Source organism: Lacerta agilis, chromosome 12, assembly GCF_009819535.1.
Source record: "Lacerta agilis isolate rLacAgi1 chromosome 12, rLacAgi1.pri, whole genome shotgun sequence".
Classification (NCBI taxonomy): domain Eukaryota; kingdom Metazoa; phylum Chordata; class Lepidosauria; order Squamata; family Lacertidae; genus Lacerta; species Lacerta agilis.
In genome coordinates this window covers 12,710,781-12,732,925 of record NC_046323.1, presented here as the reverse complement: position 1 = coordinate 12,732,925, position 22,145 = coordinate 12,710,781, and the positions used below count along the sequence as shown (strand labels likewise).

At 43.4% G+C, this 22,145-nt stretch overlaps 1 protein-coding gene across 2 annotated transcripts in view; it reads right to left on the bottom strand.

Annotated features, from left to right (window-relative positions):
- CAPN7 (calpain 7) overlaps nucleotides 1-22,145 on the bottom strand; it is a 35,887-nt gene that overhangs the window by 2,068 nt on the left and 11,674 nt on the right. The window contains exons 7-18 of one of the 2 annotated variants that reach the window (XM_033165567.1): nucleotides 21,292-21,418; nucleotides 19,920-20,005; nucleotides 17,480-17,573; nucleotides 16,352-16,498; nucleotides 15,496-15,602; nucleotides 13,154-13,274; nucleotides 12,746-12,890; nucleotides 8,345-8,444; nucleotides 6,050-6,185; nucleotides 3,430-3,505; nucleotides 1,915-2,060; nucleotides 277-339 (exon numbers count right to left, since the gene is read on the bottom strand). In XM_033165567.1, coding sequence (XP_033021458.1) covers nucleotides 277-339; nucleotides 1,915-2,060; nucleotides 3,430-3,505; nucleotides 6,050-6,185; nucleotides 8,345-8,444; nucleotides 12,746-12,890; nucleotides 13,154-13,274; nucleotides 15,496-15,602; nucleotides 16,352-16,498; nucleotides 17,480-17,573; nucleotides 19,920-20,005; nucleotides 21,292-21,418 — 1,348 coding nt within the window. The remainder of the gene's footprint in view (nucleotides 1-276; nucleotides 340-1,914; nucleotides 2,061-3,429; nucleotides 3,506-6,049; nucleotides 6,186-8,344; nucleotides 8,445-12,745; nucleotides 12,891-13,153; nucleotides 13,275-15,495; nucleotides 15,603-16,351; nucleotides 16,499-17,479; nucleotides 17,574-19,919; nucleotides 20,006-21,291; nucleotides 21,419-22,145) is intronic. The other variant, XM_033165569.1, reaches the window with a different exon arrangement.

Genomic DNA, 22,145 nt, shown 5'->3' with positions numbered 1-22,145 from the left:
AAGTGCTCTCTTGTGCAAAGGTTGCTGTCGTGCCATTAAGAGCCTGGATAGATTCAGCATTGGCCATTCAAATGATCTCCAGACACGAATGACTATCCTGAATCCTGAATCCGTCTGTAGATTAGGCTCACTACAATGAGCATTTAGCTAGCACAACTTTGGTTTTTTTCTGTTACGCAGACAAGCGTTAAACCGAGCAAGAATATAGCGAGGAACTTGTAGATCTTATTTTGATCTACCCAGCAGACGACCGTAGAGATTGCAATTCTTTCTTACCCGTTTGGATATAGTATACGGGGTCGGGATCTTGCAGAAGTTAAACTTGCACGCCGAATACACCTGAGTTGACAAAGAAATGGAAAAGCTTCACACAGAAGGATCCACACATTGTGAAAAAAAGAAGAAGCAGATAACGGCTAGGGAAACACACAAGGCCAAGATGCTCTTGGGTTCCTGTTCTGGTTTCTCACAGACATCTGGTTGGTCACTGTGAGAACATGATGAGCCATTGGCCTGATCCAGCAATGTCTTCTTACGTTCTTAGCAGAACCTAATTGGTTTGTTTTCTCTTACAGAAAAACCCACACACGTAAATGCAGATTTCTGCAAGATGTGAAGTAGGGCTGGGTGATATATCGTCCAAAACCGGTTTGAATCCCATATCGTGATATCAGTTTTATAATTTTTGACCGGCCAAGATAGCACAAATCATGTGTGTGTGTGTGTGTGTGTTTTATTTAAAAATCACAATGTGGGAGGAACCATGAACCACATAACTCCATCCTTATTTCAGACACCCTGATATATCACAAAATCTTGATGTTGAAAAACCAGATATCGCCCAGCCCTAATGTGAGCTCTTGTAAGAGAAATGTAATCACATCACAACTCGACTTAGCCGTCTCCAGTTACAGGAAGGAACTGCAACTGGGATGAGGGCCCTCAACAATGTCTCACAAGTTCCCCCAGGATCACACATAATCTAGGGATGTGATATATCTACTTGGAATGTTCTCCCGTTTGACATTTTTGGCTTCTCTCAAAATTCTTTTGTCGTCACACCCAAGAGAGAACCTGCAAATTCATTTGGGTTTTGCTTTTAGGCAGAAGCCCAGCGCTCCCTCTCATAGGAACCAACTCCTAGGGGCAAAGGTCTCTTCGCCTTTCCCCCCTGTAAATTATTTGTGTGGTCTGGCCCCCCTCCCCCCCAAAAGTTGATGGGCACTGCCATTCAAATGGGTGTGGGTATGCTGTGTCCTGTGACTGATTAAGCGGGGCAAGGCTTACCTGACCACCCCCCCCCATTTTTTTTTCTAGTTGGCACCCCTGGTCACTCTAATCTGCTCTAAGGAAAGCTGGCGACTGCACACGTCAAAGTTATCACGTGGTGACTATGCAGTTGTACCTCGAATGGAATCCGTTCAGGAAGTCCATTCAACTTCCAAAACATTCGGAAGCTGCGGAGGACGTTCGGGTTCCAAAGAACGTCCGCAAACCGGAACACTCACTTCCGGGTTTGCGGCGTTCAGGAGCCAAAACGTTCAGCTCGCAAGGCGTTTGACTTCCCTGGTACAACTGTATTTGGCAGCTGTCATCACAGCAACGAGATTTCCTCCGTGCCCCCGCCAATGATCATCATTAAAAGGACTCCATTATTAAAAGGAATGAGATGCCTTTTTGTTAAAGCAGTTTAACATATTTGTTGTGTTTCCCGTGATTCTGAATGAAACAAAAACTGCTCTACCATATAATCCCCGTAAGCGGGGCTAAAAATAGCAACTTGCCTGCTCCCCTGTAGAAAGAATTGCCTTCAAGCCGATTCCCGCTGCCCTGCCCGACTCTGAAAAGAGCTGATGGTATGGATGGCCAGCGTCTTAAAATACTTCTTTCGCAAGGCTGCTTATAAACACATACCCTGAGCGTGTAGTGAATCGTGTTCTGCTTTTCGTACTGAGAAACCACCAGAGTAAATGTATGGGTTCCCGGAGAAGTCAGCTTGATCTTGGTGAGATAGTGGGGGCTGTTGATTCGAATCCCGTCGATATATGGAGGAGGATCGGCTGAAAAGGAAAGATTTAAGCATGTGACGACAGTGGCGATGATTCTCCATGCACAGAAATGAAAGGAGGAGAGGACAGCCTCCAAGGAAGAAGGGCTGGTGAAAATCTTGGAATATGCAGAGACGGCAAAAGTCACAGCACAAATTGTTAAGGGACACAAATTTAGAATCCTTTAAAGAAGACCTTTCTAGTCCATTTCAAAAGTTGTTTCCCATATGCAGAGACCACAGCGGGGTTTGAAGAGTAAGAAATAGATTAAGAAACATGCTGGGAGAGGATGAAATTTGGTAAGACATAACCTTAAAACGCAATTGTGTGTAATTTGGGTTATAAACATTGATGCTGGGTAAGCGGGAAGTCACTAGTTTTGTTGAATTGGAATATAACTGTTGAGTAACAAATGTGACTTTCAATATGGAAAAAGAATACATTATTACACACACAAAAAAGAATTGTATAAGCCACCCATAAAGAAATAAAGAGGTTTATAGATTTTGGTTTGATATATGCATTTAAAAAAGGGATAGAATTTTTTTGGCTCTCTAGATGTTTACACACACACACACCCCACTCATCTGGCTTGGTTTCCCCAGCCACTCTGGGCAGCTCCCAACAGAATATTAAAAACATAGCAAAACATCAAACATTTAAAAATTCCTTAAACGGGGCTGCCTTCAGATGTCTTCTAAAAGTCAGATAGTTGTTTATTTCCTTGACATCCGATGGGAGGGCATTCCACAGGGCGGGCTTCACTACCGAAAAAGGCCCTCTGCCTGGTCCCCTTTAACCTCACTTCTCGCAGTGAAAGAACCGCCAAAAGGCCCTCGGAGCTGGACCTCAGTGTCTGGGTTGAATGGACTCCCATCATCTTCGGTCATCATGGGAGCGGGGACAGAAGATGTAGTAAACAGATCTTTTCTTTACTATATCTTCTGCCCCCCCCCCCCATGATGACCGAAGATGATGGGAGTCCATTCAGGTTCCTCATCCTTGGAGAAGATGGAATTCTTTAGTTAGAATTTAGGATTTCTAGAGGATGCTCATGGCAAAGCAACAGAGATGCCAGCCCTGCTAATGGTCCCACAGTTAATGCACTGCAGAAACAAGAAGAGGCACAGCTTGGTGTCAACATGACCTAACTCAGTCGTTAGTTGCAGAGTCGCTGGACCCTTCTCAGGTTGTCAATTGAGACACCCAGAGAATTCAGCCCATAAACATATACGTCAGAAATAGGGTTACATTCACCCTGCCTCAGCAATGAGTTTCTCAATCGTATGTCCTCCTTGAAAAAGGAAATCTTTTAATATTATTTTTGAAGCTTTGTATTCATAGGTTGTAGGGTGGGGTGGGGGGCTGTTAAAACACTTACCAGGATAATAAACCTTTTTCCCATCTGTTTTGTATACCACCATCGTGATGAACTCCCGGTTGTGGGCAAAGTCATCCTGCGAAAGCAATGACCAAAATCAGCTTCCCATAAGAAAAAAAAATAAGAAAAGTTACCCAAAAGCAACATTTACCATCGATCGCTATGTCATCTATGCATTATTCCTATTATTCATCTGGTATTTTAGTTGGTTAGTCTTAGTTACACACACACACACACACACACACACACACACAAATCCCTCCACATTCTGACATGACTCAAGAGACTTTCAGTTTCTGAGCAGAACAAGACACACTTTGCACACGGCAGGCTTTACTTTAAGACAATGCAAGGGTAAAAACGGTCAGCTCTCAAAAAGAACCAACCCCCGAATCTGGGGAGGCCTGCATGTTGAAGGCCTACTGGAACGAGGGAAGTTTAGGGCAGTGGATCACACAGAGGCACAGGCGGCAGCTCTTGTGTGGCTGAAAACTATGGAATCGCAGGAGCCTTTTTGTTGCATTTCCCACAGCAAATCAGCAGTTCTACTTTAGCGCACTTATTAATAATAACTAGTGAATAGATAGAAAAGAGAAAGCACACACCTCCCCACAGCTTCTCCTGTTGAACTTCCACCTGCCTCCTCTCAGTCTCCCCCCTGCTTTGCTTGCCTCCCCACGGCTTCTCCTGTTGAACTCCCGCCTTGCTCCTCTCTGCCCCCCCCCCCCCCCGTAGTGGAAGGAGACGTTTTTGCCTACCTCCCCACAGCTTCTCCTGTTGAACCCCCGCCTGCCTCCGGTAAAAATGCTGGCTTCGGCCACAATACATTGTATTGTGTTTGTCGTCTCCAAATTCCCCCTATCTATCTCCCTCGCTTCTTTCTTCCTGGGCTGTCTGACCTTGTGACAATGGTGGTGGCTATGTGGCTTTGTGATGTCATGCTGCTCACTATGTGATTGGTTAGGATTGGATGTGGCTATGAGGCTTTGTGATGTCATGCTGCTCACTATGTGATTGGTTAGGATTGGATGTGGCTATGAGGCTTTGTGATGTCATGCTGCTCACTATGTGATTGGTTAGGATTGGATGTGGCTATGAGGCTTTGTGATGTCATGCTGCTCACTATGTGATTGATTGGTTAGTATGTTTGTTCCTTTGTTCCGCTTACTGAAGTGACATCTAAGTAATATTTTTATGTAAAAACACTCCAGGCATGGAACCCAACGTTGTGTCAAAATTTCAAGGCAATTGGTGCAGTAGTTTCGGAGTCCATTGGTGACAAAGAAATGACGTTACATTTTTATTTCTATAGATTATTTATTATTATTTATTATTTATTATTATTATTATTATTATTATTATTATTATTATTATTATTATTATTATTATTATTATTTATTACTTACCGGTATACTCCGCCCACTTGGACGGCTCCCAACAAAATATTAAAAAACAACAAAACACCAGACATTAAAACATTCCCTAAACAGGGCTGGCTTCAGTTGTCTTCTAAAAGTCAGATAGTTGTTTATTTCCTTGACATCTGATGGGAGGGCATTCCACAGAGTGGGCTCCACCACCAAGAAGGCCCTCTGCTTGGTTCCCTGTAACCTCACTTCTCGCAGGGAGGGAACCGCCAGAAGGCTCTCAGTGCTAGACCTCAGTGTGAGAGCTGAAGGATGGAGGTGGAGACGCTCCTTCAGGTATACAAGGCCAAGGCTTTGAATTGTGCTCAGAAATGTACTGGGAGCCAATCTAGGTGTTATGTGGTCCCGGCGGCCACTCCCAGTCACCAGTCTAGCTGCCGGATTAGTTGCAGTTTCTGGGTCACCTTCAAAGGTAGCCCCACGTAGAGCGCATTGCAGTAGTCTAAGCCAGGGGTCAGCAACCTTTTTCAGCTGTGGGCTGGTCCACTGTCCCTCAGATCATGTGGTGGACTGGACTATTTTTTTTGGGGGGGGGGGGTTTGAACGAATTCCTATGCGCCACAAAAAACCCAGAGATCCATTTTAAATAAAAGCACACATTCTTCTCGTGTAAAAACACACTGATTCCTGGACCATCTGCAGGCCAGATTTAGAAGGTGATTGGGTTGGATCTGGCCCCTGGGCCTTAGGTTGCCTACCCCTGGTTGTGAGATCAGATGTTGAACACACTGCTCTAGTTAACGCAAACGTGGCTTATCTCTTACGAAATCTCTATACCGCTGAATTGTACCAAAGCCTGTAAGCGGCTTGCGAGAAAAGTTCTACGAAATATGCTTGACAAAAGTTTAAAAGGTAACCCCGTCGGCCAACAACAACAAACCCAAATCCACATTAGGAATAGGGCCAGTCAAAATGTTACAAAACAGCAAGCAGATTTCCAATTTCCCCCCGCCTTGTGTTTTTGACATCTGCTGTGATCAAAGAATTCTGGGGGACCCGAAAACTCATAGGCTGTTTCATAACATTCTGCTTGGCCCGATAAAGGAATCGCACTCGTGTGGGTTTGCCTTTTATATGAAACAATGGGTGGCTTTTATCCTCCTCTTGCTAGCTCAAATACTGAGAGAAGCGCCGGCATTTCAGGGTTCGGTCCCCTGTTCATACCAGGGTTCAAACATTCATGCCAAGGGTACCTTGTCCGTAATGTGTCTGCTGAGCAGGATCCAAACTGCAGCCCCACCTTGTGGGCACTGAACCTCCAGTTTGTACTGTGGGTTGTTAGCTAGGCTGTATGCATCTTTCACAGGGCCCTGTTTTGCATCCCAGGTACTAAAAAAGAAAAAGAAAATATTCTGTTATAAATAATTTGTAATTAATTGAGGGGGGGAATGTTTAAAAAGCACCTTTCCCCAAAATAACCAGTGTCCTTTTTCTTGGGGATAATTCAGGTGGAAATTCCCAGGTGTAAAAAAAAAGGTTATTTATGTATGCCACTACTGTGGCCCATGTTAGCCCAAAAATGGAAAACGAGCGAGGTCCCAACCAAAGAAGAATGGCAACTTAAACTGATGGAATATGCTTAGCTTGCAGATTTAACATATAGAATAAGAGAACAAGAAGAACATACGTTCAAAGAAGATTGGGAAACATTTACTGAACATATGAGGGAAAATTGTGTACACTTGATAATGTTGGCAGCATTAAGATAAATTCAACAGTGTATATACCGTATTTTTCGCTCCATAGAACGCACCGGACCATAGGGCGCACCTCATTTTTAGAGGAGGAAACAAGGGAAAAAAAATATTTTTCTGGTTTTCCTCCTCTAAAAGCCCTTTTTGTGTTTTTTTTTTTTTTTAGGATCAGCTAAAAGTTTTGCAGCTTTTTTGCAAAGGGAAAAGCCCTAGCTTTTTTGAGGATCAACTAAAAGTTTTGCAGCTGTTTTTGCAAAGGCAAAAGGCTTTTTTAAGGATCAGCTAAAAGTTTTGCAGCTTTTTTTGCAAAGGGGGAAAAGCAAAGCTCCTTTTGCAAAGGGGGAAAAGCAAAGAGGAAAAGCCCCATTTTTATGAGGTTTAACTCACATTTCTGAAAAATCTTAAGGAAAGGGAGCCATTTCTACAGTTTCCAGACAGATAATCTAATCAGCCAGGCACATGTCCTGGGGAAACAAACAACCTCCCTCTACAGCACATTCAACAAAGGAGGGCGGGGCTGAAAGGGAGCCGGGACTCTTATCTCTCTCCCGATCTCTTGCTGATCAGCTGCTGAGCGGGGTCCTTTCAACACTCCCTTTTCTCTTTGTAAAATAAAAAGCATGATCCTCTTTTGGCCCCTGGGCAATTCAGCTCCAGGGACCACCATTCGCTCCATAAGACGCACAGGCATTTCCCCTTACTTTTTAGGAGGAAAAAAGTGCGTCTTATGGAGCAAAAAATACGGTAAGTTTTGATGGAAGTAATAATGCAGGGATTTATATTATGCAAAATTAAATCATGGAAAGAGAAGAAGGGATCATTGGTATTTTAAGGTGGTCTAAATGAATATGCTAAATTGTAAAACAGAAATATATATATATATATATAAGCTTGAACATCAAACACAAAAAACACCCCCCCAAAAAACGTAAGAGATAAACACACGCCACTGTTTCGCTTATTGGAATTGCAATTCATTCATACAAAACTTGATTACCCCTTAAGAGGACATATTTTGGCTATCACTCCTTTTATGCAAGCAGTGATCTCAAAAGGAAATACGAAATATTATTTGGTGCGATCCATCCAAGGAACAAAGCAAACAGCTGTTGAAATGCAAGACTAAAACTTACGAATGCTCAAGTGGAATTGCGGCGTGACAGCCAGAATATTCAAATTCTGCATGCCAAATGCTCCCAAACATTTAAGCTACAATGCCCAAGTTGTACCTCCAAAATAAAAAAATAAAATGACGAGGAAATGCTTTATTCTGGATTCTCCTGTCTTGCAGCTTCCTTGGATGGCCCTGGGTTCTAGTATTATGAAGTAGTTTTTCTCCTGTGAACCTTTTCCATACCAGGGCATAATTTTATGCATCTTCACCACCTCCCCCTTACCGTTTTTTTCTAAATTATAAAGCCTCAAATACTGTAATGCAGTGTTTTTCAACCTTTTTTGGGCAAAGGCACACTTGTTTCATGAAAAAAATCACGAGGCACACCACCATTAGAAAATGTTAAAAAAATTAACTCTGTGCCTATATTGACTATATATAAAGTAATTCTCTTGAATAGGAATCAAATAAACACAAAGAAAGTATTTTATAAATACTTTTCCATTTTTCCCACGGCACACCAGGCAACATCTCGCGGCACACTAGTGTGCCACGGAACAGTGGTTGAAAAACACTGCTGTAATGCTCCCTCACAAGGGAAGTTGGGGGCTGGGGTGGGTGGGAGGGAGTCCAGAACAGCTGTGAAGAAGTAAACTTGCAACCTTTTCCGTTGGACAAACCTGTGAATACATGTTGATTCTTTAAAAAGACTCGGGTTCCAGCTCAAGTATATAACATCGTAATACTTGCATAGATCTTCCCACGCAATCCAGAAAATCCCTAAGAGAAAGGAAAGGATCTAGGTCAAAAAAACATGTTATATTTTCCTCAAAAAAGCCATTTAACATAATGACAGGAGTCAGTGATAATACAGTCGTGACTTGGAAGTCGAACAGAATCCGTTCTGGAAGTCCGGCTTCCAAAATGTTCGGAAACCAAAGCGGGACTTCTGATTGGCCATTTGGGGCTTTAAAGGTCAGCACCAACACTTTGAATTGTGCTCGGAAACGTACTGGGAGCCAATGTAGGTCTTTCAGGACCGATGTTATATGGTTACTGAATAGGATTGATTGCCAGCTGTTGAACTGGGCTGACCTCGGTCCCTGTCCCTTTAAACGCTCGCTCTCTCCCCCCCCCCACCCCGCCCTGCGATAAGCAGAACAGTCTCTGCTGAGCTCCTTGCACTGAGAAGTGGCAGCCTCACCATCAGGGCAGGACTTGGGAGGCAGAGATCTAGGGACATACTCAGCAGAACGGCTGACCACCAAACACCACAGGTTGAAAGACCACGAAGTCCAGAGTCTAAAAGGACCTAAGCAATTTCTACATATCAAACCTCTGATAAGAAAACAGGAGCAAGCAAAGCCACGTTTTGGTTGTTGTTGTTGCTGCTGCTCCCCCCTTCTCTCTCCCCACTTGGTAATAATCTTGTGGTTTATTTATCTTCCTCTTTCTTTGCTCATCCTAACCCTGAGGTTCCAGGAAGGCCCACAGCAGACCTCTCTCCCTTTGCAGACAAGCTGCAGATGTGCACACAAGCGATTGTGAAGTCACAAGCTGCACCAGAATGGAGGTGCCTTCGGGTGCTAGGAAACAGCTAGATGGCTTCAGGGTGGCAGAAGCAGCATCTGTGCAAGAAGCGCCTCCGCCAACCTCGGCAACTCAGTCAAGGGCAAGCCGTGAAGCTCAAGGAGCGGCTTCCGGATCTGGTTTGTGCGTTTCAGGCGCCGCAGCTCAGTCCAAGAGCGAAAGGCTCTGCCTGGGTGGGGGTGGATTTGAAAGGCCCCTCAAAATGTGGCGGAATAATGCCTGCTGATGATTCAGGTTCATCATTCCCATGTTAAGTAGGTGTTCCCTGGGAGGCGGAGCTAGTTGGCATTCTAAAAGGAGGGGGAACAACCTTGAAAGGCAGTTGGGGGGTTGGCAGTAGGGGGTGGAGGATTAGAGAGAGAAACTGCGAGGTTAGGCTTTGGGGAATGGGAAGAAAGGTCATTAGCATTGCTAAAGGGATGCAGGAAATATTATAACAAAGCTGAATTACATGAGAAGATTTGTACCAGTAATAACCCGAGACATCCATGTTTTCAAGTTACCTAATAAAGTTAAATGTGCTTAAACGTTCGTTGACTGTGGCAGTGTATCAGTACCTTAAGAGGTGTGACTAAGAGGAGAGAACAAAGCTTTCCTGTGGAAGAGGAAACTGTTTGCTTATTCTCCTGTCATACAGAGGGCTGGACAGTGAAGCCAAGTGTGCCACTTGTTTGCCTAAAGGGAAGGCAAACTGCAGTAGTTGGAAACCCTGGTAGGGAGATCCCATAGGTGGCAAGAGGTTTTCAAACGCAGAGCCCTGAGTTACTCCAGAGACAACTCCCATATGAACACTGAAGGTGTCAGTGAAACCTAGGGAGAGTCACTGTTGGGGAAGTATTGGGGGGGGGGGGAATAGGATCCCTCACACAACACACTCAGCATGTGTAAGAATAAACCCCGTTAGCCGGTGTGCCATTAATAGACAGCAACGCAGTGAGCTAACCTTGATATGTCGCCACCGGCTCCCTCCCTAAATCGGCATTTAAATCCCACAGAGAAAGGAACGCCAACAGTGAACATCTGATCAGTGTTAGCTCTGAATTGAGTAGCTAGGGTTGTTGCGGACAGGGATGATAGCAGCAATATTATGTGCCTAAAGCAGTGTTTGAAATTAGCCAGGCGCCAGGCGCATTTTGCACCTGGCTATTGGCCGCTTGCGACCAAGTAAAGATGCCTGGGAGCCAGGATGATGCCGGACATCTCCACCATCTGGAGTTGTATGTCTGGGACCTGGACTGTTTTCACGCACTATTATCACGTCCTGTAGAATTCAATCAGTTATATTTTATCTGCACAATCAGAATGAATTTTGGGAACGAAGATGCTTTTTATGTCCATCCTGAGCAGGAGCGGTGAACAACATTGCAGTTAATTGTTGTAATTTCTCCCCCCACCCCCGCCCTGCTCCCAGTTTTGAAGAATATTCTTCCGCTATGAATGGTCCATGTCACCATTAAGAAAAAGAATTTTCGCCTGCTGTTATAATTGTTCTAACTGTGAAATGGATGCTTTATATTTATGAAAAAATAACAGAGGTGCTGTATGTAAGGAAGCTATAAAGGTTAGCTGTGAGAATGGATTAACATCAAGAGAAGGATGGAGAGGAGATTAAAGAAGAATGAAGTGGCGACATCAGGAAGTAATGGACATATGCCTGCAACAGGAGCGGGAAACCTAATTATTTTAAGGAATTGTTTTGAATTTAAATAATTTGGACTGATTTGTAATAATTTGGAAAATCAATAAAAATATTAAAAAATAATTGTTCTCTCTATTTTATATACGTCAAAAAATGAAATAATAACGTTTACCAAAAACAACAACAACAACGGCAGCTCTGCTTCAGATACTTGTTAGGAACAAATGAGACCTGAAGCAAAATGTTGAAATGTGAAGTGCTTTTGCCAGGCAGGCTTCCCTCTTTCAGAACACTCCGTTCCATCCTATCATACAGAAATTCAGCATTCTGTGCCTGCTGAACACAGCCCTCATGGGAGTGTTTCTGGGTTCCCCCCTTTAGAACTCCTCCATCTATTTCTGTACTTCTGCCAATCTTGGGTTCCCCCCCAGCCTGCTAATACCTTCCTCGTGCGTATGTGTGTGTGTAAATGTGGTGCTGTTTTGACTACATAGGGGCACTGCTAGGGCCGGATCACAAGGGCACAGGTTGGTGGGCTCACAGGCCCTGAGCTCTGCTAAATGACAGGGCCAATATGGCTGGCAATCCCCGCAAGAGCATTGCTGCCGCAGTAATAGGGTGAAGATCCAAACATTAGCCACTGTTAATTCTCCAAAATGTCTCTGGGTCCCACTTACCTCCAAAAGCATTCTGAGAAAGTAAAAGGACTAGAGCAAAGGAGGAGGAGGAGGAGGAGGAGGAGGAGAAGAAGAAGTTGTTTCAGGGACTGCTAGGGCCACCTGGTACAGTCAGAGGGGTGGGGGAGTAAGGCTGGGCGATACCTGGTTTTCAACACTGTGATATACCACCAGCTAAACATCACAATATACTGATATATCACAATGTCTGAAATAAGGATAGAGCTATGTAGAGCAGGCATAAGCAAACTCGGCCCTCCAGATGTTTTGGGACTACAACTCCCATCATCCCTAGCTAACAGGATCAGTGGTCAGGGATGATGGGAGTTGTAGTCTCAAAACATCTGGAGGGCTGAGTTTGCCTATGCCTGATGTAGAGGCATCTGCTGGCTCCACGGTCCCCCCCCCCCATTGTGATTTTTGCATAGCACACACACACACATCGTGATTCACAATATATTGCCAGGTCAAAAATGATGGTGGACTTCAAACCAGTTTGGGATAATATACAGTGGTACCTCGGGTTACATATGCTTCAGGTTACATACGCTTCTGGTTACAAACTCCGCTAACCCAGAAATAACGCTTCAGGTTAAGAACTTTGCTTCAGGATAAGAACAGAAATCGTGCTCTGGCGGCGCGGCGGCAGCGGGAGGTCCCATTAGCTAAAGTGGTGCTTCAGGTTAAGAACAATTTCAGGTTAAGAACGGACCTCCAGAACGAATTAAGTACGTAACCAGAGGTACCACTGTATCGCTATATCGTCCAGCCCTAGTGAGGGGAGCCAGAGAGATGGGCGAAGCAATGGCGGGGAGACCATGGCAGGGAAGACAAGGATTAGATCCCTTCCTCTAATCTTTTTTCCAAAAATTGGAAGCCGTAGAAGCCACGTTGGACGTTCGGCTTCCAAAAATAGTTCGCAAACCGAAACGCTCGCTTCTGGTTTTGTGAATTTCGGGAGTCAAAACTGGCAATGTGTTTGACTTCCAAGTTTCGACTGTAAAAGCTAAAAGAGCCTGCCAAGGTCTTTGATCTGATCCTTCTAGGGAGCTGTGAAAATCGGGCCACCCCACTACTCCCCCAAGCTCCAGTCCTGTTCCACTGGGGAGATTCTGGGGCAGATGAGCCATTTAAAATCTTGCTTGCTCAAACCTCCAAGTGTTTTGCTCCTTTACCGTTGTCTATTTTCTGGGCCGTCCTGGGATCAAAATTCAAGTATTTCTGAAGTTCCGGCGTCCAGTTCTTCATATCATTTTCACTGTATCTTCCCTTCCATCGGAGGTGGCTCCAGGGATTTTTCAGCTGGAGGAATCGAAGCCCCTAAACAAAGAAAAGAAAATAAGGAATATCTGGCATTTTCCATTAGGGTGTACCACCCCACACTCCCAATGATTACAGGAAAACAAATGACCTGAAAGTCTTAAAACAATCAGGATAAAGCTGATTTGGAAAAGGTGTCCCATGGTTTCCTATTCTTCAGCTTTTAAGCAGCACAAGAGGATGCAAGATTTTTAAAATATAAAAACCTGCCAATTTAAAGAAGGTATTGCCAAAAGCTCTGAAGCATTTATTCCCACGGGTACCTTGTATTCTCTGATATCCAAAACAGCGTAGGCATGGGTTGGTACTAAACCCCACTTTTCTCCTTCCTCCTCGGTCATCACTCCCGTAGCCGTTGTAATGAGCACGTCCCCTTTGCGAAATCTGGCCACAAAGAAGAAGAATGTTTACTTTCAGAGTTTGCTTACAGATGGAGTAACAGAAGAGGAGGAGTTTGGATTTGATATCCCGCTTTATCACTACCCAAAGGAGTCTCAAAGCGGCTAGCATTCTCCTTTCCCTTCCTCCCCCACAACAAACACTCTGTGAGGTGAGTGGGGCTGAGAGACTTCAGGGAAGTGTGACTAGCCCAAGGTCACCCAGCAGCTGCATGTGGAGGAGCGGAGATGCGAACCCGGTTCACCAGATTACGAGTCTACCGCTCTTAATCACTACACCACACTGGCTCTCAGAACCACTGGTACTTCTTATTAGTCTATCCTTATCCATTTAAAGTGGAGAAAAGAAAGGCAAATGGCATCCTGGAAACCTTAACGAAGCGGTGGCATAAACTGATGCCTCTGAAAGGTTCCGGCACAGGGGTGGAAGACAGATAAGAAATCTCAAAGAACTATTTCAGGAGTTGTAAGCTATAACAAAAGTAACTCCCCTCCTCTCTTCCCGTAGCTGGTGGAAACCACCTCCTATTATCTTCCGCCATGGTTGGAGCTGATGGGAATTGAAGTCAGGGTGGATAAAAGTCAATGATTATTAAAAATAATAATAATAAGATTTTTTAAAAAAATTAAATCAAATTTTTAAAATAAAATGCTTTAGGAGGAAAAATCTTTCTCAGGATTTAGGTTTCTATTTAAGTTACAGTATAGTCCAAAGGCTATATTCATCAGGAAATAAGGATTTGTTTTTAAGTTTTTCGTGTGTGCTAAAACTCAGTCTTAAGTTTTTTTTAAAAAAATTGTTTAACCACATCAGTTAACAAACATGGATGCTACAATGTGATTGTTTTAGTTAAATAAATTGTTTAAATTGTTATTGAGGAAATGTTTATTTTTCTCCTTCCAATAAAGTACAGCAGAAAAGTTGTCCAAATATGAACAAACTTATTAAACATCATGATAATGTCATAATTATTTGTCCATGAATTTCTAATAGTATAACCAAATCAGTAATTTTTGATATAACTGTAAAAACTATTCTGAAAATTTATTATTCCAAAAATGAAACCTTCATCTAGTTGTAAAAATGCAAGAATGAGTCAGTCTGTAAAAAAAAAAAAAATTAAACCAAGTCTTACAGACTAGTGATTTAAATCGTGATTTAAATCAAATCCACCCTGATTGAAGTCCAATAGCACTTGACTGGCGGAAACAGGTTACTAACTGGGATAGAGTGACTTTTGCAGCTATTGTTAAAGTTGCAAAAACAAAGAGCATGGGACTGAGTGAGGGAGAAATTTCTGGAACAACACTGGGATATCAGCTCCGCTGAAGCCGTGATGGATTGCTGCAACAACCGGGGGGGGGGGGAATTGACATACAAGGACAGGATGAAACTTCATGGACTGAACAAATGCGACACACAGGAAGAACAATGATACAGTATGAGATCTTCACTTGTAGTCTTATAAACTACTTAATGCGTCAACACGAATAGAAGTTATAAATACTGCAGCTGTTGTATAATGGATTACTACTATGATGGGAACGTAATTGAAATCAGTATGATTTTGGAACGCAGAAACAAAGAAAATCATCAAAATCATCTATTCTAGCCTGCGGGAGGGGGGGCACCTAAATTATATAATTTGGAATTTGAATGATCTGTGTTAGGAATTGTATTATAATTTGGCATTGTTATAGTGAGGCTATTATTGGATTGCTGTAAATGAAAAACTATTAAAAAGTATTATATAAAAAAGCATTTCTAATTAAACCAGATTCGAATCCTGTCCTGAAGTCATCCATATTTAGTTGCAGCATCTGAAACAGCAAAAGCTCGAACACCAAACATACCACAGCTTTTACTTCATATGCCCCTTTGAAAAATATTTCTACTTCTGCCTTAAGTCCAAAGAAAGGCAGAATTCAGCCAAAAGCTTGTCAATATTTCTGGCCAATTGGCATATTTCTTTTTAAAGTTTAACAGAGGACTGAAACACACTGCCACCTAAGTGCCATTTTCTACATCAGTCTCTCTCGTTATAGATAAAGACTGTAACTTCATCAATTGCTCATCAGTATTTGCTTAGCAATAGCACTGGCAAGTGTAAAAATACAATGGAATTATTCTGCTTATAACACCAGAGCCTCATACACACACACACACACACACACACACACACACACACATATCAGCTGTAAGTTACCTTTGGTAAAGCATCCTGAAGGAACTGTCTTTGTCAAAAGTTTGGTTGCCTGAGTGCATGGCAATCCTTTCGGGTATCCAGCCAGTCAACGCATGGAGATCAATATTCTGAAATAAAAGCAGATTTCCTCGGTAACCAAAACAGCAGTATAATCCAGGACTGTGAAAAAGCCATCCATGCGGGGGGGGGGGGAATTGCTTTTTTTGAAAAGCAAGAGGTTTAATAAAAAGTATGGTTCCAGTTCTGAAACTTCCAGTTTTCATTTCCTTTCGGTGCTGGCCTACACGAAACTTTTTAGGAGTAACAGAAGGCTAATTCACAGAAAAGCAGCTTGCAAGGTGATCTGTTGAAAACGCCATGGATTTTGCAGCAGCCGTCAGAAATTTTCAGACTCAGAGGAGACAGAACTGCACCGTCTGACTCGGCTTCTTTCCTCCTTACCTTTTGCCACAATATAATGGTTTCTTCCCTCCACCATCACAGAGATGAAGCTGAAAATGTGATATCAATAGGGGCCAAAGCCTCAGAAACTAGAGTACAAGTTGTGGTACCCAAATGCATCTTTTCCCTCTAGAATTTCATCCATACTAGACTTCAGTCGTGCTAACTTGCATTTGCCAAGAACATTCCCCAAATAAGGCCAACTCAAATATAACTTACTCCTACAGAGATTATTTGCCATGCTGGAAAAAAGCACACATGCTACAATGAACAAAAAGCAGAGGTCGTGTTTTGTTTATGATGGCATCCATCTATTTTACATTCTCTACTTGGGATTAATGGAAGAGCTCTTCATAATGGGAAGATCTGCCTGAACAGATCATTTACTCCTTGCCAAGAACAGATCGGTACTCACAGAATTCGATCCTGGAAAATCATAACCTCCCATAACCTTCATGTAAGCTTTCTCTATCAAGGAAACCCAGAGTTCGCTTTTGTTGTTGGAGTAAGAGCAGAGAAGTTCTCCGCTGTGATCTACCGGTAGCAAGTCATCGATTATCACCTGGGCAAAACAGGACAGAGAGAGATCAAACCAAGAGCGCAAATAAGACAGGCTGCAGCAGCTTCACGTGGAATGAAGTAAGTCATGCAGAAGAGACAGGCTCAGAGAACAAACCAGATACATTGGCTCCAGCCAAGCGTTCTGACACTGTGTTGATTAAAACATGAGATGCGGGGGACATGGAGACACTGTTAGCTATTTGTGATTAAAAAAGACACCTTACACAAGACTTGCAAGATAAATCTTTGCTTGTCAGGTTGGCAACAGTTGAACAACAAGTATTATTCATATAGTCGTACCTTGGATCCCAAACACCCTGGAACTCGGATATTTTGGCTCCCGAATGATCGAAACCTGGAAGCGACCGTTCCGGTTTTTCGAAGGAATGTCCGACGGGGCTTCCAATTGGCTGCAGGAACTTCCTGCAGCCAATCAGAAGCTGTACTTTGTTTCCAAACATTTTGGAAGTCGAACGGAACGGATTCTGTTCAGCTTCCAAGATACGACTGTATACTGTATATTAATGAATACAATGCGTTTCTCTCCCTTGAACCCAAGAGAGGGTTTAGTCCTTTTTGTTTTCAAAACTCCTTCATAGCAGTGCCTAAGGTATTAATCCACAGATTGCTTGTCCTCACAAACTCCTCCAGACAGCGTCTGCCTGAAATCAGCACACACTCACGTTCTCAGTCAAAGAAACAACTAACAGAATAACCAGCCAACTCCTTTCCCCAATACCATTTATTCTTTTTGAAATAGCATTTGTATTCCATTTGCATTGTAAATGTAACAGACAACTGCCAATATTGTTGTCCCCCTGCAAAAGCTGTGAATTGTGTGTGTCCGGGGTGTGTGTCTGTCTTGTTTTTGTGCTATATTCATCCTTGTGGAGACCTCCCTGTGTTCAGTCAACAACTTAATAGGGTATAATTACATATAATTCTAAACATCAACCTAGCAAGCAAACAATCAGGATCTTACCTTCCGAGGGACCCCATTGATATGCAGCTTAACCATGTATTTCCCACACGGATTATATTCCGGCTCTCCTTTTTTATTCTGCGGATAAATAATGCTGTTTTGAAGGGGGGAAGGAAAGAGACCGGGGGAAATATTAGAATATATTCTGTGCGCATGTTGTGGACTATGTAAAGTCTATTTCAATCCAGTGTTGTCAACTTAAAGCTTATGAAAGAGTGGTATTGTATGCTATTTGGTGTTAAACTAATACCTGAGAGGGAAAGGTTCTCAGTTATATAGAGAACTGAAGAGCCCAAAGAGTGAAGGACACCAGTGACCACAATGGAGTTAGGCATATAAAATTGAAGCAAACACAAATTATTAGGGTAGAGATGCCAGGGATCGAACCTGGAACTTTTTGCATGTAAGATGCTCTACAGCTGAGCAATAGGTAAAAAGTAAAGGACCCCTGGATGGTTAAGTCCAGTCAAAGGCGATCATTGGGTTGCGGCGCTCATCTCGCTTTCAGGCCAAGGGAGCCGGCGTTTGTCTGCAGACAGCTTTCCGGGTCATGGGGCCAGCATGACTAAACCGCTTCTGGCGCAACGGGACACTGATGGAAACCAGAGCGCACAGAAACGGCATTTACCTTCCCGCTAGTGAAGTACCTATTTATCTACTTGCATTGGTGCTTTTGAACTGCTAGGTTGGCAGGAGCTGGGACAGAGCAACAGGAGCTCACCCGTCACGGGGATTGGAACCGCCGACCTTCTGACTGGCAAGCCCAAGAGGCTCAGTGGTTTAGACCACAGCGCCACCCACATCCTAATTAGATAGATAGATAGTAAGTACAAAGTACACTATATAACTATTATAACCTCACCACTTATGCCATACAATGGGGCAGCGTGTTCAGATCATGTCATGAATAGCCCAGTCATTCCTACCATACTGACACAACTGAGCTTCCTGCTCCGCTGTGAATAATGCAGCCAGCACCTTCCTTGCCAAGGCAAAACTCTGGGTGGAGTGAATGGGGAACTTGAGAATGATATAGTCATGCACTGATTTCCCTAGATATTGGGAGAGATAGACACAAAGCACTGGGCTCCTGTTTCTAGGGGCAACCTTGCACTTGTTGTCATCCTGCCTGGTTGCAGACTAAACTACATCACAAGAGTATTGTGACATCAGCAGTGCCATCCCAGCCAGACTTTGGAGCAGATGGCCAGGACCCCACCCCACGGGCAGGAGCGTCCCCCTTGAGGTGGTGAGAAAGCTACAAACAACACTGACGGAAGCCAGAGCTCACGGAAACGCCGTTTACCTTCCTGCCACAGCGGTACCTATTTATCTACCTGCACTGGTGTGCTTTCAAACTGCTAGGTTGGCAGGAGCTGGGACAGAGCAATGGGAGCTCACGCCATCGTGGGGATTCGAACCACCAATCTTCTGATTGGTAAGCCCAAGAGGGTCAGTGGTTTAGACCACAGTGCCACCTGCGTCCCACAGCTGAGCTATGGTCCCTCCCCAAATGCATTCCCCATGCCTCTCACAACCGAGGATTTATGATTTCAGAGTGCCTATAAATACATGGACTGAAAGTGGGAGATATCTGAACACAACAGGAGTGGAAGATGCAGTAGCCATCTTAAAACCAGCCATCTTGATTCAAACACACCATAAAGGCCTAGAAGAGAGAGGGAGGCTTTCTGTGAAAGTGAGGAAATGAGCAAGCAGACAGGAGTGCTTGGGAGACTGGGGACTCAGCTACACTGGCAAAGAAAAAGCGCTTTATACGCATTGTTTATGCTTTATAACTCTGTGACACCAGATGGCACTGTGGAGGCCATTTTTTACCAACCCGATTTCTCATAGAAAGTTTGCAACGTGCTTAACTGATGTGTCTAGATCTGGCCTGGGTATCATGGCCCAAAAAGGTGGTGTGAAGCTTCATCGACCAATTTGAAGTCACCGGTCAGGACTCTGGCTGCAGGTTTCCAGAGCAAGTTAAAATGGCCAAAATGGCAAAAATGACCGGAAGAATCAGAAATCAGGAAGACCAAAATGTTAATAAGGAATGGGGGGAATTTATAATTTACCTTAAAATCCATTGTAAACAGTTAAAATCGTTAGTAGGATTGGAATAACACTTCTAGTTTAATGGTGAATTTTGGATATAATGGAGATGTAAAAGATTTGGATTATTATAAAAGTTGCAGGAGGAAATGATTAATAATAGGACCAACCAAGGGGAGGAGGAAAGTCCAGGAGATTATTTGGAATTTTGGAATGTTGAATATGTGATTGTAAAATTATACTTTGAAAAACCTTTTTTTTTTTTTAATGGTGATAAAGCACACAGAAAGTGAAGCTGCCAACTTCCTTCCAGCACATTTTTTATATTAAAAAAAATTGGAAACAAAAACTTTGCAGATCTATCTGCCAGAACAGAGCATACCTGGTAATCAGCTTCTTGTTGTATCGTCTTTCGTAAGCCGCACTGATAGCAAGAGAAGCTACGAAGGAACAATCTGACACGATTGTCTGAGGACACAAAGAGTCAAGGGTCAAGGAGTGTCAGAACTACCCAAACTGTACAGAAATTTATTCATGTATGTGACTACAGCGGCAAGAATGTCACTTGCCCAAAAATGGAAAGAAGTAGTCCCAGAAAAAGAAGAATGGATACAAAAACTTATGGAATATGCAGAAATGGTGAAACTTACCGGAAGAATAAGAAATCAAGATAACAAACTTTTTATAAAAGAATGGAAGTGGTTTATTGAATATAGACTTATAAATTGCAAACAGATAAAAACATTGGCAGGATTATTGTAATAACCCGCAGTTTCATAAGAGTATATATTTAAAGTAGATGAACAAATGAGCAAATTAAGTTAATCCGGATATGCAGAAAATTTTAAAAATAAATTTAAGGAATCTTAGAAAGAGGGGGAAGGAAGTCGAGTTTTGAACTGTTAAAATGATTGTAAAATTACTGAAATGTGTAAAACTGAAAATCATAAATAAAATATATAAAAAATGAAGTGCCACTGACAAGCAGGCCATTGTAAAGAGAATTGAGGGGGGGGGAACCCAACAATAAATTAGATCTCTCAACTGATCGGAAATCTGGGGGAAGAACTGAGCCATTTCGGCAAATAAATATGCTTGAAACTGTAAACTCCAGTTTCCTCAAATGTCAGTTAATCACACAGGTATGGGGAGCCAGACGCCCTCCATATTGCCAGGGATGATGGGAATTGGAAGCCCAGAAATATCTGCAAGACCACATAGCCCCCATCTCTGATATACCAGTTCCAACCTCAAAGCACCCAAACCTCTGGATTCTCCATCAGATCCAAAGGCATTGAAGAAAATATTCTCCATTCACTTTGACAAATGAGAAAGAGCCACTGATTCTGTTTTCCTCTGAAGCATTCCTCTAAACACAACTTCCCCAACTGCAGCAGAGCAGGGCTAAGGAACCTGCGGCCCTCCAAATGTGGCTGGACTCGAACTCCCACCCTGGCTGACCACTGGCTAAGCTGCTCGGGACTAATGGGAGTTGGAGGTCAATACTACCCGTGTTACAGCCTGCAAATGAAACAGCCGTTTCGATTTCTGATTTAGGGCTCTGAAACGTAATTCATACTTTCTGGTAGCGTGGGGGTTCTGAATGTTGCTCACAGGAAGGGAACAGTGTATGAAAGAACATCAAAAGCGAAAGCTCTCTTTTCAGACTGTGAAAGTGTCAACTTCTGCTGTCTTGCTTCGCTTCTCTTATTTGAGGATAGCCAGCTGTGTCAGATCAGAACGATCCTCCTTACCTGTTTTATGCTGAAGCTCGACACTGTGTAGATCATGGTGGGGCTGTTCGTTATCTCATCGGGCCGCACCCAGCGAGAAAACATTGCCTTCTGCTTCGGAGACAACGGCAGCTTGCCGCATCTATCTCTGCAATCAAAACAATCCCCACCCCAAACCAGAAGTCACTGCTAAGTATGAAATCCATGGGCTGGTAAAATCACTTAAATCACACATCATTTTTATCAGGGCAAATCAGGAAGCAACATCCCAAAGGTTTTCTGCCCACCTATGAAAATCCTAAAGACCACGTAAGCCTCCCTCCTAATTGTTCTTGCTCCCTTTGGGCTCTCAGCTCCCCAAACCTAGAACTCCAGCCTTCAGCTCATGATCAGTCTTGCTTGGAATCCTACACTGAATTAAGGTAAAAGGTAAGGAACCCCTGGAGTGTTAAGTCCAGTCAAAGGTGACTATGGGGTTGCGGCACTCATCTCACTTTCAGGCTGAGGGAGCCGGCGTTTGTCCGCAGACAGCTTTCTGGGTCATGTGGCCAGAATGACTAAACCGCTACTGGTGCAGTGGAACACCGTGACGGAAACCAGAGCACAGGGAAATGCCACAGTGGTACCTATTTATCTACTCGTGCTGGTATGCTTTCGGACTGCTAGGTTGGCAGGAGCTGGGACAGAGCAACGGGAGCTCACCCTGTCACGGGGATTCGAATCCCCGACCTTCCAATCGGCAAGCCCAAGAGGCTCAGTGGTTTGAACCACAGCGCCACCTGCTGAATTATACCCTGCTTGCCCCAATATTTACTGCTGTGAACACTACCTAGGCCTCATGACCAACAACCAAAGCAATCTCCTTGTAATATATG